This window comes from Hemiscyllium ocellatum, chromosome 4 (genome assembly GCF_020745735.1).
Source record: "Hemiscyllium ocellatum isolate sHemOce1 chromosome 4, sHemOce1.pat.X.cur, whole genome shotgun sequence".
Classification (NCBI taxonomy): Eukaryota; Metazoa; Chordata; class Chondrichthyes; order Orectolobiformes; family Hemiscylliidae; genus Hemiscyllium; species Hemiscyllium ocellatum.
Window position 1 is genome coordinate 106,075,170 of NC_083404.1, and position 17,828 is coordinate 106,092,997.

The 17,828-nt window shown below is 42.3% G+C and overlaps 1 protein-coding gene across 3 annotated transcripts in view; it reads right to left on the minus strand.

Moving 5' to 3' along the window:
- The window catches only part of nbeal2 (neurobeachin-like 2), a 246,023-nt gene that overhangs the window by 187,697 nt on the left and 40,498 nt on the right, over positions 1 to 17,828 (minus strand). Inside the window, exon 1 of one of the 3 annotated variants that reach the window (XM_060823729.1) lies at positions 17,665 to 17,737. The exons of the other annotated variants lie outside the window; for them this stretch is intronic. Coding sequence (XP_060679712.1) covers positions 17,665 to 17,706 — 42 coding nt within the window. The 5' untranslated portion in view covers positions 17,707 to 17,737. Of the gene's footprint in view, positions 1 to 17,664; positions 17,738 to 17,828 lie in introns of those variants that run through there. 3 annotated transcript variants of the gene reach the window in all.

The window sequence follows — 17,828 nt, forward strand, 5'->3', positions numbered from 1 at the left end:
GGGAAACACTAAGGATCAGAGAGACCTTGATGTGCCTGCACATTAGGCTCAAGTATCGGGAGAGGTGGACAAAATGGTGAAGACAGCATATGGCAAACTTGATTTTATTAGTTGAGGCATTGAGTTTAAGATCGGGGCGTTATGTTGGAACTGTGTAAAATGCTGGCTACACCGCAGCTACAGTAGTGTGTGCAGTTCTGGTATCTACATTTTGGGGAAATGTGATAACACTGGAGAGAGGGTGCAGAGGAGATTTACTTGGGCAGGCACGGGCTGGAGACTTTCAGTTATGAAGAGAGATTGGAGGTTGCTTTTCTGTGAACAGAGGAGATAGAGAGGGGACATGATTGAAATGGTTAACATTATGGCAGACAGAGATAGGGAATACAGGAAGAAACATCTCCTCCCTTGATGGAGGCATCAATAAACAGGGGCATAGATTTAAGGTAAGGAATAGAAGCTTTAGAGGAGATATGAAAATAAATCTTTTTTCACCCAGAGGCTAGTAGTAATCTGGAACTCAATATCTATAAAAAAGGAGATAGTGGCAGAAATCCTGAACATTTAAGCAGTATTTAGATATACATTTGAGCTGGAAAAGAGGATTAGAACAGTTAGGTGGTTTTTTTGATGGGCCAAAGGATCTGGTGCTGTGCTATTGGCACTATGGTTCTAAATCCACGCTGAATCTTCCTAATCAACAAACCCATAGAGACATGGTGGGGATCAGTTAGTTGGCTAGAAAATGATGTAGATCAATTCAAATGGTGCAGATTCTATTCCACCTGGGACAGTTCATAGAAGCCTGTCTTTTTGGCTTGCCACACACTTGATGAGTGGCGCCCCTCAACCTGTATAACCTATTGCTTCCATTTTATGGAAAGTGATGCCCACAGTCCTTCATGATGTATGACCAATAACCTAACTATACGAACAGACATAGACTGTAAGGAAAGTGGAAAAGGATTGAACTATCAGTATGGAAATGCAAAATATACAAGGAAAGCAAAAATACACTAAGGAAGGAGGAAATAAAGAATGGCAGGGGGCGAGAGAAAATAGTTTCAGTGTAAAATGGACACAGAACAGAAAGAGCTTTGAATTGCTGAATAGAATTTGATGTTACTGGACCAGGGTGTAGAAATTCTAAGTATTTTTCGGAACAGGACAAATACCAAACAGATACAACAGAGAGAGTAGCAAGTCCGAAGAGGACTGCTTTGATTTAACTTATCCCATCTGCATCTTCTCAGCATATTATCCTCTGCCTTTGCGCTCTCTCCCCCTCTCTCTCACACACACACAATGATTAGTTAAATGATTCAGCAAATGGATTGAGGAGATTCTCAACATTCCACACATCCAGACTGTCTGGGACTAGACTAAGCAGGATTCATTGTTGCACAAATCTAACCAATCAGCTGCTAGAGCCCAGCCTCAGTACCACAGATGCCCCAAATTCCCCCACCAACTCATAATGTTTTAATTTTTTGTATTAATGGAGTTCCTAGTTTCAGATTCAACTGACAAAAACTCCATTGGACAGACCCTTTCAGATTCTGTATTTATTTTGGTATATTGTTAAAGCACCAAAAATTACAGGAGGTCAAACATAAAATGCTTTCACAACTGTATATGCTTTCTGCAAATTCATCAAACTTAAAATTAAAACAGTTTCAAATCAATGTGCTCGATTAGCTGCCTTCCAAAATGAGCTAGCAAACATCCAACTGCCACATGGAATATCTCTCAAAATGCAGTCATTCACAAAGATCTACATTCACCTTGGATATTTGCTGTGGTTCAGTTGGTAGCAAATGTCCGAGTCAAATGGTTGATATTCCAGTCGAAATACAAATCTATGCTGACAGGCTGTGCATCATTGAGGGGGTGCGACATTATTAGAGTTGCTATCTTGTAGATATCATGACAAACAAACAATCTGCCATCTGTAGCAGATACGAAAGATCCTGTGGCACTAAGAGTAAGGGAGATTATCCTGTATCCAGACTAAACATTTGTTTCTTCACTAAAATGACTAATACTGATTATCTCATTACTGCCAAACTTCTGTGACATCTTGCTGTGCACAAATTGGCTGCTGCATTTCCTAAATTACTTAGTATAACAATTACTTAGCAAGTTCTCTTTTTTGATATCAATTTGTAATCTCACGTTTTTGTGACAGAGTTCAAATTTTCAATTTGCTGTGGTAGAAGCTTGATTTCACATTGTCTGGATCCACAAGTTAGCAAAACACAGCAATGACTAATCACTTCACTGTAAGAGTTTCCAAGCTGCACGTGAATGTGAATGAAATGAATGTGAGAAAAAGTAGTCCATAGCATTATTCATGCTACATATAAAAAATGACAGGCAAGAAAAAGTCAACCTTTAATGACAGATGTATCCTGATGAGGCAGGTACATTTGTTGATATTAAACATCATTACCAATGAAGGGAGATGAGCCTACTTGCAGTCCAAGCTGTGCACAATTCCTTAAAACAAATGACAGTGTAAGCAAATAATTACATAGGTTTACATTATACAGAATACATGGCACAGCCACTGGTCATTTGGCCCAGCCTGTTAATGCTGGTATTTATGGTCCACTCGAGCTTCCTCTCCTATTTCCTCATTTGAATCCACCATCCTAACTATTGCTTCCCCTCTTAGCTGATTCACTAATTTCCCCTTAAATGCTCAATACCATTCATTTCAATAACTTACATTTAAAAGCAGATCAGAATTTCCTTCATAAACTAATATCTTAGGGATATACTATATGTGCTAAATCGTTTTGTTCATGGGACGTGGATGTCGCTGGCCAGGCCAGCATTTATTGTCAATCCCCAACAGAGCATTTCAAACTCAACCTCAGTGAATTAGAATTACAATTAGCTTTATTGTCACATATACTCAAGTGAAGTTGCAACTCACAATGCTATCTTAGGTACCAAGGCACCTAAACTAAACCAAGGTACAAATTCTGAGGGAAAAAAAATTTGAAAAATAAAGAAATAAAAAGTCCAGCAATAAATTAGAAAAATAGAGAAGTTAGAGTTCAGAATACCAATCCTTTCAAGCTAGACCGCACCAGGCTTCACCTTGAGGCCGGGCGTCTGTATCCACGCAGAGGCTAGGGGGTCCACGTCCACGCAGAGATCAGACCTTCTCTACGGATGAGTGAATCAGATGGATTTTTGACAACTTTAAACAGCTAGATGTTACCGTGTAGCTTGCTTAACACCAGATTTTTGATTAATTCAAATTTCATCTGCCACAGTGGGATGTGAACCCACATCGCAGAACACAAGGCTGAGGTTCCAAATTAATCATCAAATGGCCTAAACACTACATCAGTTAATCATTGCCTCCTCAGAATAGTCTACTTGGGAAGAACTGGTGATCTGGGCCTGGACGTCTGCAGTTCTAATGAAATATTAATTCAAGCTTTGGCTCCATAGGCACCATCTGAGAAGTCATATTTCCAGTGTATTTTTATTTTACTTCAGATTTCCAGCATCTGAAGTCCATTGAAAACAATTTTGATAATGAGAAGATCATCTATTTTACTGAAATCACTTGAGGGATAAATATTGACCAAGATAATGGGCAACTCTCTTGCTTACGAAGTTAGGTGGACAGGCAGGTAGTACTGAGGAAGTGGGGAGGCTGCAGAAGGATCTAGACAGTTTGGGAGAGTGGTCCAGGAAATGGCTGATGGAATTCAACGTGAGCAAATGCGAGGTCTTGCACTTTGGAAAAAAGAATAAAAGCCTAGACTACTTTCTAAATGGTGAGAAAATTCATAAAGCCAAAGTACAAAGGGATCTGGGAGTGCTAGTCGAGGATTCTCTAAAGGTAAACATGCAGGTTGAGTCCGTGGTTAAGAAAGCGAATGCAATGTTGTCACTTATCTCAAGAGGGTTGGAATATAAAAGCACCGTTGTGCTACTGAGACTTTATAAAGCTCTGGTTAGGCCCCATTTGGAGTACTGTGTCCAGTTTTGGTCCCCACACCTCAGGAAGGACATACTGGCACTGGAACGTGTCCAGCGGAGATTCACACGGAAGATCCCTGGAATGGTTGGTCTAACATACGAGGAACGGCTGAGGATCCTGGGATTGTATTCATTGGAGTTTAGAAGATTAAGGGGAGATTTAATAGAAACTTACAAGATAATACATTGCTTGGAAAGGGTGGACGTTAGGAAATTTTTTCCATTAGGCAAGGAGACTAGGACCCGTGGATACAGCCTTAAAATTAGTGGGGGTCAATTCAGAACAATTGAGGGCAGCACGGTGGCACAGTGGTTAGCACTGCTGCCTCACAGCGCCAGGGACCTGGGTTCAATTCCCGCCTCAGGCGACTGACTGTGTGGAGTTTGCACATTCTCCCCGTGTCTGCGTGGGTTTCCTCCGGGTGCTCCGGTTTCCTCCCACAGTCACAAAGATGTGCGGGTCAGGTGAATTGGCCATGCTAAATTGCCCCTAGTGTTAGGTAAGGGGTATATGTAGGGGTATGGGTGGGTTGCGCTTCGGCGGGTCGGTGTGGACTTGTTGGGCCGAAGGGCCTGTTTCCACACTGTAAGTAATCTAATCTAAACAGAAATGCAGAGCCATTTCTTCAGCCAGAGAGTGGTGGGCCTGTGGAATTCATTGCCGCAGAGTGCAGTGGAGGCCGGGATGCTAAATGTCTTCAAGGCAGAGATCGATAGATTCTTGATGTCTCGAGGAATTAAGGGCTACGGGGAGAATGTGGGTAAGTGGAGTTGAAATGCCCATCAGCCATGATTGAATGGCAGAGTGGACTCGATGGGCCGAATGGCCTTACTTCCACTCTAATATCTTATGATCTTATCTAAAAAAGTGTCATGGGATCTTTTATATTAACCTGGGAAGATGAAGCCTCAGTTTTAAGTCTCATCTGAGAACGATACCTGTCGTACTGTAGTATTTTACATATGCCAGATTTTGGATTCAAGTCAACAGGATGCTACTTGAAACCACAAAAAAGTATCTTTACTGTAAAGAGAATTCACTGGTTGTAAAGCTCAGGGACAGCATGAGAATATGCTTAGTTCAATACAAGTGTAACAAGAATATTCTATCACAGATATCATTTAATAAAGCAAAATGTTCAAAGGTGCTTCACAGGACGGTGACAAAACAATAACTGACACCAAGCTACAGTACAGTAGGAGAGATTAGCACAAGTGACAGATGGACTTTAAGAAGAATTTGAAAAGGAGGATGAATGTGTTTGTTTTGAGGGGAATTTCCAGAGCTTAGGTCCTCAGTGCTGGAAAGTGTAGCAGCTAGTCACGGTAGAAAGGAAGTTGACATGTATAGGAGGCTAGAAATGAAGCAGACAGATTTTGAACGGGTTGCAAAGAAGGTTCCAAAGACCGGAAGCAATGAGGCCCAGGAAGGATTTGAACCAGAGTAACTGGGACTTCAATATTGTGGCCAGTTCGGAGACATGGATAGAGCAGGGACAGGAATGGTTGTTGCAGGTTCTGGGATTTAGATGTTTCACTAAGAATAGAGAAGATGGTAAAAGAGGGGGAGGTGTGGCATTGTTCATCAGTATTACGGTGGCAGAAAGGACGTCTGAGGACGAGTCTACTGAAGTTGTATGGGCTGAGGTAACAAACAGGAAAGGAGAGGTCACCCTGATGTGAGTTTTCTATAAACCTCCAAATAGTTCCAGAGACGTAGAGGAAAGGATAACGATGATGATCCTCAATAGGAGCGAGAGTATGGGGTAATTGTTATGGGGGATTTTAACTTTCCAAATATTGACTGACAATACTTTGCTTCGAGTACTTTAGATGGGTCAGCTTTTGTCTAATGTGTGCAGGATGGTTTCCTGACACAGTATGTAGACAAACTTGTAAGGGGCAAGGCCACATTGGATTTGGTACTAGTTAATGAACTGGGCCAGGTATTAGATTTGGAGTTGGTGAGCACTTTGGTGATAGTGATCACAATTCAGTTATGTTTACTTTAGTGATGGAAAGAGAAAGGTATGGAACACAGGGCAAGAGTTATTGCTGGGGGAAAGGCAATTATGATCAGATTAGGCAAGATTTAGGATGCATAAGATGGGCACAACTGAAATGTGGAGCTTATTCAAGGAACAGCAACTGCATGTCCTTTTAAGTATGTACCTGTCTGGTAGGGAGGAAGAAGTCGAGCAAGGGAGCAGCGTCTACTAAAGAAGTTGAATCTCTTGTCAAGAAAAAGTAGGCTTTTGTTAGGATGAGACATGAAGGCTCAGTTACGGTGCTTAAAAGTTAGAAGTTAGCCAGAAAAGATCTAAAGAGAGAGCTAAGAAGAGCCAAGAGGGAACAAGAGAAGTCATTGGCAGACAGGATCAAAGAAAACCCTAAAGCTTTCTATAGGCATATCAGGAATAAAAGAATGACTAGAGAAAGATTAAGACCAATCAAGGAGAGCATTGGGACGTTGTGCGTGGAGTCCAAGGAGACAGAGGAAATGGTAAATGACTTTTTTTTCCTCAGTATTCACACAGGAAAAAGACAGACAATGTAGTGGAGGAGAATACAGAGATACAAACTCAGACTAGACAGGATTGAGGTTCACAAGGAGGAGCTGTTATCTATTTTCACACTCTCCAGAATTGCTATGTCCCCTGGGCCAGAAGGGATTTATTTTTAGATTTGCTTGGAAGCCAGAGAGGAGATTACAGAGCCTTTGGCTTCGTAATGTCATATGTCCTATGTCCTATGTCATCAATGTCTATAGGAATAGTGCCAGAAGATGGCAGAATAGCAAGTGTTGCCCCTTTGTTCAAGAAGGGGAGTAGAAACAACCCTAGAAATTATAGACCCATGAGCCTTACTTTGGTTGTGGGTAAAGTGTTGGAAAAGGTTATAAGAGACAGGATATATCAACATCTAGAGAGAAGTTCGTTGATTAGGGACAGTCAACACGGTTTTGTGGTTTGGTGAAGGGTAGGTCATGTCTCAAAAATCTTACTGAGTTCTTTAAGAAGATGACCAAACAGTTGGAGGAGGGTAAAGCGGTTAATGTGGGGTATATGGATTTCACTGAGGCATTTGATAAGATCCCTGCGGAAGGCTATTGCACAAAATACGGAGGCATGAGATTGAGGATGATTTAGCGGTTTGGATCAGAAATTGGCTAATTGAAAGAAGACAGAGTGGTGGTTGATGGGAAATGTTCATCCTGGAGTTCATTTACTAGTGGGGTACCGCAAGGATCTGTTTTGGGGTCACTGCTGTTTGTCATTTTTCTAAATGACCTAGATAAGAGCTGAGAAGGTTGGGTTAGTAAATTTGCAGATGACACTAAGGCCGGTGGATAGTGCCGAAGGATGTTGTGGGTTTCAGAGGGACATAGATAAGCTGCAGAGCTGGGCTGAGAGATGGTAAATGGAGTTAAATGCAGAAAAGCATAAAGTGATTCCCTTTGGAAGGAGTAACAGGAATAAAGAATACTGGGCTAATGGTAAGATTCTTGGTAGCATAGAAGAGCAGAGAGATCTCGGTGTCCATGTATATAGAACCCTGGAAGCTGCCACCAAGATTGATAGGGTTGTTAAGAAGGCATACGGTTTGTTAGCTTTTATTGGGAGAGGGATTGAATTTCGGAGCCACAAGGTCATGCTGCAGCTGTACAAAACTCTGGTGCGGCTGCATTTGGAGTATTGTGTACAGTTGTAGACACAGCATAATAAGGAGGACGTGGAAGCTTTCAAAAGGGTTCAGAGAAGATTTACTAGGAAGTTGCCTGGTATAGAAGGAAGATCTTACGAGGAAAGGCTGAGGGATTTGAGGCTGTTATCGTTAGAGAAAAGAAGGCTGAAAGGTGACTTAATTGAGACATATAAGATAATCAGAGGGTTAGATCGGTTGGACAGCGAAAGCCTTTTTCCTCGAATGGTGATGGCTAGCATGAGGGGACATAGCTATAAACTGTGGGGGGACAGATATAGGACAGATGTCAGAGCTAGTTTCTTTACTTGGAGAATATTAGGGGCGTGGAACACACTACCTGCAACAGTACTAGACTTGCTAACTTTAAGGGCATTTAAATTATCATTTGATAAATATATGGATGAAATTGGAACAGAGTAGGATAGATGGGCTTCAGATCGGTTCTTCAGGTCAGTGCAACATAGAGCGCCGTAAGGGCCTGTACTGCGCTATCATACCATATGCGGGGGCAGGGAAGTGAATGGGCAGTGAGGTTGGGCCACTAGAAAATTAAAATTGATGACATAAATTAACAGAGTGCATCTGAATCCTCCATAACAAAAAAAAGTTTTGCATTCATACAGTACCTTTCACAATATCATGATGCCCCAAGATGCTTTATAACCAATGAGTCGTGTCATTGAAGCCACTGCTGAAATTAACCAAGTGTGTCAACCAACTAAGCAGAGCACGCTTTTTAAGAAGGCAATTGAATCAATTACCAGACAAACTGTATTAATAATATTGCAAAAATAAAATTACGGATAAGGGATGTATATTGTCCAGGTTGTTTTGAAAACTCTCCCATTCTCTGAAAATGCCATGACATCTTTTACTACACGAGAGAGTAGAGGGTTTTCACTTTGTTGCATTAGCCTCCAAGAAGCAGTATTGTACTCCATCAAAACTGCACTGAGGTAACAGCCTGGATTATGTTCTCAAATCAGGAGTGAACATGAGCTTACATGCGAACAGAATATTTTAAGAGCTTCAGCATATTTTATCCAGATTCAAAACCATTTCTCCTGTGGTCCTTCAAACTACAGCACTGGAAAAGGCTCGGAGAAGAACAACGTCAGACTTCTCTCAGGTCTCAGAAAGGAGAGGTTCAACAAAACTCAAATTATTTATGTTGGAGAAATCAAAAGTTGGCCAGGTTTACTATCCCGTTTGCTCTACAATGTACACATCATTATAAATGGGGACAGAATAAGGTTGGCTCCGATGCCCTCCATAGCCAATACAGTGTAAGCAATGAATAACTGGATGAAGAATGGGCCAAACAATCTGTGGAACCTCATGTTTAATTTGAGTATTCTGAACAATTGTTGAAGGAACAATATGATCAAGAAGGTTTAAACTTATGAATGGATAGGAAAAGGTAGATGGAAACAAAATGTTCATTGATGTTCTAAATGTACACAGATCTCTGAAAGTTGCCACCCAGGTAAATAGTGCTGTGAAGAAGGCATATGGTGTACTGGGCTCTATTGGTAGAGGAATTGAGTTCCGGAGTCCTGAGGTCATGTTGCAGTTGTATAAGACTCTGGTGCGGCCTCATCTGGAGTATTGTGTGCAGTTTTGGTTGCCATATTATAGGAAGGATGTGGAGGCATTGGAACGAGTGCAGAGGAGGTTTACCAGGATGTTGCCTGGCATGGTAGGAAGATCGTATAAGGAAAGGCTGAGGCACTTGGGGCTTTTCTCATTGGAGAAAAGAAGGTTTAGGGGAGATTTGATAGAGGTGTACAAGATGATTAGGGGTTTAGACAGGGTTGACAGTGAGAACCTTTTTCCACCAAAGGAGTCAGCTGTTCCTAGGGAACACAGCTTTAAATTAAGGGGTGGTAGGTATAGGACAGATGTTAGGGGTAGATTTTTTACTCAGCGGGTTGTGAGTTCATGGAATGCCCTGCCAGTAGCAGTGGTGGACTCTCCCTCTTTATGGTCATTTAAGCGGGCATTGGACAAGCATATGGAGGTTATTGGGCTAGGGTAGGTTAGGTAGATTCGGTCAGCGCAACATCGAGGGCCGAAGGGCCTGTACTGCTGTGTATTTTTCTATGTTCTATGAAACTACAGATGCCAGATTAAAAGCAAAAGATTTAGACCAGAAGGTAAGACCATAAGATGTTGGAGCAGAAGTAGGCTATTTGGAACAGTCAATTCTGCTCTGCCATTCAACAAGATCTGATAAGTTTCAACTCCAGTTTCCTGCCTTACCCCATACCCCTGGATTCCCTCATTGATTCAAAGTTGCCTATCTCAGCCTTGAATTTACTGAGGAAACCAGCATTAACAGCTTTCTGTAAAGAATTCTACAGATTCTCACAGAGAGGAAATTCTTCATCATCTCTGTCCTAACAGAGTGACCCTTCTTCAGAGATCATGTCCACAATACCCTTCTCTTTCACATGGGGAAATTTCCCCTCCACATCTAACCTGCCATGTCCCAAAAAATCTTGTTTCACGAGGGTCACCCCATACTCTGCAAAGCCCCAAGTACAAGCCCAACCTACTTAGTCCCTTCTCATGAGAAAATCCATCCATACCCAATATCGACCTAGTGATTGCCTCCAATGCCCATCTATCCTTCCTTAGATAAGGGGAATTAAAACTGTTAGTAATATTTTCGGGGTCATGGAAGTAGCACCTTGCACTGCTTTAGCAAGACTTCTCTATTTTCATACTCCATTTCCTTTGAAATAATACCCAACAATCCATTTACTTTCCTTATTACACACTGCTGTTGCATACAAGTATTTTGTGATTTATACCTGAGAACGCCCAAATCCGGAATCATTTTTGCATTTAAATAATATTTAGCTCCAGTACCCTTCCTGGCAAAATGCATCATCTCATATTTTCCCACATTATTTTTCACTTGCCAGGTGTTTGCCTGCTGACCTGACCTCCCTGTATCCTTTTGCAGACTCCTCTATATCCTCACCAGTTGCTTTCCCACCCCTTTTTAATGTCATCTGCAAACTTAGCGACAGCTCATTCCTCAATTCAAATCATTATTATATATTGTAAATAACTGTGGTCCTAGCACTGACCCATGCAACTCCATTAGTTAGATTAGATTACTTAGTGTGGAAACAGGCCCTTCGGCCCAACAAGTCCACACCGACCCGCCGAAGCGCCACCCACCCATACATTTACCCCTTACTTAACACTACGGGCAATTTAGCATGGCCAATTCACCTGACCCGCACATCTTTGTGACTGTGGGAGGAAACCAGAGCACCCGGAGGAAACCCATGCAGACACGGGGAGAACGTGCAAACTCCACACAGTCAGTCACCTGAGGTGGGAATTGAACCCAGGTCCCTGGCGCTGTGAGGCAGCAGTGCTAACCACTGTGCCACCGTGCCGCCCACACCACTGTGCCACCGTGCCACCCACGTTATAGAATGTCATACTGAAAATACAATCCTTATTCTAACTCACCATCTCCTATTAGTTAGCCAGTCCTCTGTCCATGCTCATAAATAACCCTCAATATCATGAGTTCTTATAAGACAGGCAAGAACAGCTTCTTCACAGAGAGAATTTTCAATGCTTTGAAATTTAACTTCCAGGATAAGTCAGGAACAATAACAATATTCATGATTCGATTGCAATAATAGATGGAAGAAGAGAGAGAAATGGTTATGGAAAAAGAGGAGCAAATGTGATCAGTATTGGGTCACCTAAGATTGCATGCCGGTTGGGTTGAGTGTTTCATGTTGTGATTTTCATGTGTTAGTCAGCACTTGAGCAAGAGCAGGAGTGAAATTGGACAAGGAGGCATAGTAGACTTTAATGTTTGTAGAATTATAGATAAAAGTAAGTTTAGTAAAGAATACTAATGAATTCAATAGCTTGCAGTAAATTGACAGTCTTGTACACCAAGGCGAGACAGGCCTCACTAGAGGCTATCCTATTGGGAAATAAAAATGATTCATTAGATTTCCATAAGACAATATGCCCTGAATAAAAATCCTTGCTTAATAGATGATCAAACATTCATATCTAAATTGCTTGTAGCAGTGATAGGCTTGTTCTAAAAAACACAATTGCTGATAGAAGATTTCTACTGATCAGAGCTTCAGATGGAACAGAGGTTTTGCAGGTCATTTGTAAATGGCCTCATGTCAATTGCAGACAGCAGCTGAACTTTAGTGCCAGAGTCCTGATCTTGACGCTGGGCTGAAATTTGGGTGAAAACTGGCAGACCCTGGAATCCAATCCACTCAAGTAGAGTGGTTGGTTTCTATAGGACAAACAATGGGAACACCTATAGCTTCGCCAGCCAACAGACTCACGAAGAAAGGTAGGCGATTCTGTATGTGGGGCACCATGAAAGCACCTCAAAACGAAGACACCCTCTGAAAACTTAGTTACGCATGCTGTGTGTACATAATGATAGCATGGCTGGCCACAATATATTTGTGGAAGGGGAAGCTGTGGTCCTTGAAAACCAGCAGATCCATGGATTTATACTTTGAGCTTTTCAGCCACCGCGTGGCCTATCACAGAGTTACCAGTAGTCCATGTAGATGCTTCAGGCATATCATGGAGCCAGCCAGCCAAATTCAAATAATGTGTTGGGTGTTCAGAACTTTAAATGGACTATTTGGCTATTATCACTGCTGAGTGGATAGCTGTCATCAGCCAAATACTCCCTTGAAATGAGCTGGAGCAGGAACATGTTAGTAGTGATAAATTACTAGCATGCCCACCTTAAGCCTACTTCTGCCTCAGGATGATTATTCAGGTCGATGAGCCATGACTGAGGAGAGAGTAATAAAAATCAAACTTTAATCAAAATTTGGAGCTCATCTGATGACTCCATTGTGAAATGCACCAAACAGAGCAGAAAAGCTTCACTCATTGGTCTTTACTCAGTTAATGAGTCTCTTTAGCGCTCAGATTTGCGCTATATTATACTCAGCATTACTGGGTTTAAAGGAGATTAAAGTCTTCAAATGCATAAAGGTGGATAAATCCCCAGGATCTGATCAGGTGTATCCTCGAACTCTGTAGGAAGCTAGAGAAGTGATTGCTGGGTTTCTTGCTGAAATATTTGTATCATTGATAGTCGCAGGTGAGGTGTCGGAATACTGGAGATTGGCTAACGTGGTGTCACTGTTTAAGAAGGGCGGTAAGGACAAGCCAGGGAACTATAGACCAGTGAGCCTGACATAAGTGGTGGGCAAGTTGTTGGAGGGAATCCTGAGGGACAGGATGTACATGAATTTGGAAAGGCAAGGACTGATTAGGGGTAGTCAATATGGCTTTATGCGTGGGCAATCATGTCTCACAAACTTGATTGAGCTTTCTGAGGAAGTAACAAAACTGGATTGATGAGGGCAGAGCGGTAGATGTGATCTATATGGATTTCAGTAAGGCGTGCGACAAAGTTTCCCATGGGAGATTGATTAGCAAGGTTAGATCTCACGGAATACAGGGGGAACTAGCCATTTGGAGACAGATTTGTGGGCGACACAGTGGTTAGCACTGCTGCCTCACAGCGCCAGAGACCCGGGTTCAATTCCCGCCTCAGGCGACTGACTGTGTGGAGTTTGCACGTTCTCCCCGTGTCTGCGTGGGTTTCCTCCAGGTGCTCCGGTCTCCTCCCACAGTCCAAAGATGTGCAGGTTAGGTGAATCGGCCATGCTAAATTGCCCATGGTGTTAGGTGCAGGGATAAATGTAGGGGAATGGGTCTGGGTGGGTGCGCTTCGGCAGGTTGGTGTGGACTTGTTGGGCCAAAGGACCTGTTTCCACACGAAGTAATCTAATCAGAACTGGCTCAAAAGGTAGAAGACAGAGGGTGGTGGTGGAGGATTGTTTTTCAGACTGGAGGCCTGTGACCAGTGGAGTGCCACAAGGATCGGTGCTGGGTCCTCTACTTTGTGTCATTTGTTTAAATGATTTGGATGCGAGCATAAGAGGTACAGTTAGTAAGTTTGCAGATGACACCAAAATTGGAGGTATAGTGGACAGCGAAGAGGGTTACTTCAGATTACAACAGGATCTTGACCAGATGGGCCAATGAGCTGAGAAGTGGCAGACGGAGTTTAATTCAGATTAATGAGAGGTGCTTCATTTTGGGAAAGCAAATCTTAGCAGGACTTATGCACTGAATGGTAAGGTCTTAGGGAGTGTTGTTGAACAAGAGACTTTGGAGTGCAGGTTCATAGTTTCTTGAAAGTGGAGTCACAGGTAGATAGGATAGTGAAGGTGGTGTTTGGTATGCTTTCGTTTTTTGATCAGAGTATTGAGTTCAGGAGTTGGGAGGTCATGTTGTGGCTGTACCGGACATTGGTTAGGCCACTGTTGGAATATTGCATGCAATTCTGGTCTCCTTCCTATCGGAAAGATGTTGTGAAACTTGAAAGGGTTCAGAAAGGATTTACAAGGATGTTGCCAGGGTTGGAGGATTTGATCTATGGGGAGAGGCTGAACAGGCTGGGGCTGTTTTCTCTGGAGCGTTGGAGGCTGAGGGGTGATCTTATAGAGGTCTACAAAATTATGAGGGGCATGGATAGGATAAACAGAAACTGTTTTCCCTGGGGTCGGTGAGTCCAGAACTAGAGGGCATAGGTTTAGGTTGAGAGGGCAAAGATATTAAAAAGACCTACGGGGCAACTTTTTCACGCATAGGGTGGTACATGTATGGAATGAGTTGCCAGAGGAAGTGGTAGAGACTGGTACAATTGCAACATTTAAAAGGCATTTAGATGGGTATATGAATAGGAAGGGTTTGGAGGGATATGGGCCGAGCGCTGGCAGATGGGACTAGATTGGGTTGGGATATCTGATCGGCATGGATGGGTTGGACCGAAGGGTCTCTTTCCATGCTGTACATCTCTGTGACTCTAGTGTGTTGGGGCTCAGGGGACACAATGGTACCTTTGAGTCAGGAGGCTAAGATTCAAGTCCCACTTGTTCCAGAATTATGTAATAACAAATCTATGCAGATTGATTGGAAAACAGGGTGGAAAACAGGGTGGAAAACAGGGGCTCTTGCTGCACATTATTTGGTGTACCATATACAGTTCTGGTTGCACTGCTATATGAAGGATATTATTAAATTGGAGAGGGCTGCAGATAAGATTTACAAGAATGTTACCAGGACTGGAGGGTTTGAGATAGAAAGGGAGGCACAATAAGCTGGGACTTTTTTTTCCCCCACTGGGACGTGGGAGGTTGAGGGGTGACCTATCAAGGTTTATAAAAACATGAGTGGCATGGATAAAATGAATAGCAAAGGTCTTTTCCCAAGGGTAGGGGAGTTCGAATCTCGAGGGTATCATTTTAAGGCTAAAGGAGAAATAGATCTGAAAGGGACCTGAGGGGCAACTTTTTCACACAGAGGATGGCCCCTATGTGATGAACTGCCAGAGGAAGTGGAAAGTGCAGAAACAATTACGACATTTAAAAGATAATTGAACAGGTCCAAGATTAGGAAAGATTTAGAGGGAAATGGGCCAAATGCAGGCAAGTAGGATGAGTTTAGTTTGGGAAACTTGTTCAGCATGGGCGAGTTCGACTAAAGAATCATTTAACATGCAAGCAAACTCTATGACTCCCACTGTAAAGCACCTGCATTTGGATATGATTAGTGAAGTGGCTAATTTCCTAGACTACTTACCCAGAAGTCAAGATTAATTTAGAAGTGGGCGGCACGGTGGCACAGTGGTTAGCACTGCTGCCTCACAGCGCCTGAGACCCGGGTTCAATTCCCGACTCAGGCGACTGACTGTGTGGAGTTTGCACGTTCTCCCCGTGTCTGCACGGGTTTCCTCCGGGTGCTCTGGTTTCCTCCCACAGTCCAAAGATGTGCGGGTCAGGTGAATTGGCCATGCTAAATTGCCCGTAGTGTTAGGTAAGGGATAAATGTAGGGGTATGGGTGGGTTGCGCTTTGGCGGGTCGGTGTGGACTTGTTGGGCCGAAGGGCCTCTTTCCACACTGTAAATCTAATCTGAAGTGTGAGAGAAAGGTAGGAGGAATCTGGTGATATCCCATAATCATCCACTGATTAGAGCTTCAAGATCACTGTGGTGCAGTATTAGAATGCTGGGATTTCAATTTATAAGTATAATAAAAGTCTTGAAGACGATGCATAATATGATGAATTCTAATCTAATAAAAAATATATTTTGACCCCTGATAGCATCAGGTTGACATTGATCATTTACAGTCTAGGTTAGGGTGGTGCTGGAAAAGCACAGCATGTCAGGCAGCATCTGAGGAGCAAGAAAATTGATGTTTCGGGCAAAAACCCATCATCAGGAAGAGAGCGAGAGAGAGAGACTCACTGAGATTCTTGTAGAGAGGAGGAAAACTTCAAGGCAGGCATCTTTGCAAGGGGGATCATTCACAAATCATTTTCTGGTTTGGGTCAGCATCAAGGGGCTAACTGGAAATTTGCAGTTGTGACCAGGAGGAGTCATCTTTGCCTGAATGGGAGGACTGTAGATTCAATCCCTCCTCCACAGACATGAGCACATAACCCAATGCAGCACTTTCAGCTGAGACATTAAACAAAAAAAGGTCCTGTCTGCCCTTTCTGATGATGTAATAGATTACACAGCATTATCAGCAGAGGAGCTGACGTGCTCTCCTGGTCCAATATTTATCCTTCAACTAACGCTGCTCAAATAGACAATTTGTTCATCATCACATTTGTACTCACTGTGGGGCCCTGTCTGTATATAAAGTAGCAATGGCATCTCCCAAATTATGAGAGTAGTGATACTTCAAAAAATATTTTGTTGTCTATCAGGAACTTTGAGACATTGCAATTAAAAAAAAAGCTACAAAAATGCAGGTCTTTCCTTTGTACTTACTAAATGTTAACAGGAAGTAGCAACACATTGTAATTAGAAAGTGGAGTGTGTATATAACCATAGAAACAAAATTAATTTCTTTGATCCAGTACTGCACTGGTAACCTTCTTGATTCTAACAGATTGCATCCTTGCATCTCCTGCAAGAGCCTAAACACTTCAGTCAATATTAAAACGTTGCTGCATTGTTGGAGGTGCTGTCTTTCTAAGGAAAGACAGGAACTTAACAGATATCCGACTTGCCTATTCAATTGCTGCTAAAAACCCTGTGCTTTCAGAGAAGGCCATAAAAAGAGAGTAGTGTAATGAACTTGCCATCAAACATCTTTGGTTCATTTTATTAAAGACGACAATTAAAATCCCAACATAGCACTGCAAAAATTCAAGTTCAGCTTTAAACGTCTGCAAAAAAAAATGGCTTTGTGAAAAAGTGACCATGAAGTTCTAAAGCTTTTTGCAAATACTGGTTCACTAATGTCACTAAGAATGGAACCAGTTGTTTTTCGTGCTTAGTCTGGCCCATATGTTGACCCTGAACCTCCAACTGAAGTGGCAAACCACAACTTCAGTTGAGAAGGCATCCTTCTCAGATGAAGTAAAAATAAGCAATAAATGCCAGGCTTGCTAACAATGCTTACATCCAGAGAATGATTTATTTTAAGAAAAACATGGACTTCTGGTCATCGTTTCCCCACAATTCCTAACAATTGCTGTACTCCCCCGTATACATAACAACACTAAATTCATCAGCTGAAGTGCATTGAGACATCAGTGATAAGATCTGAGACAGATGCAAATATTGTCACAGAATTATCAACCTGTGCCATCTACAATCAGAATATCACATATTTCTCAAGTTATTGTATAAAATAGGTTAAGAAAGACAGGTGACTCTCAGACCAGTGTTTCCACATTAGGAAGAAAAGCTGTTCACCGTTTAACAAGTATTTTAATGGTGTGGATGTTCTGGGAGCTAGGCATGAAAGTAGTTACCAAAAGTCTGTTTTTAAAACCCATCTCAAATACCCCTGAAAGGCATCAAATAAAAACCAATAAATTTACTATTTCATTACCTCAAATGCTGGTAGAAGAGACTTGGAAATGGATAGGTCCATTATTAGCTCATCTACTGTGGCTCTCCCAAGGAGTTCGAGAGCTGAGCACTTTTCGGCAATGCTGATAAGTGATGGACGATTGGACTGTGAGCTTTTAATAGTCTTCCTGCAGAGCGGGACTC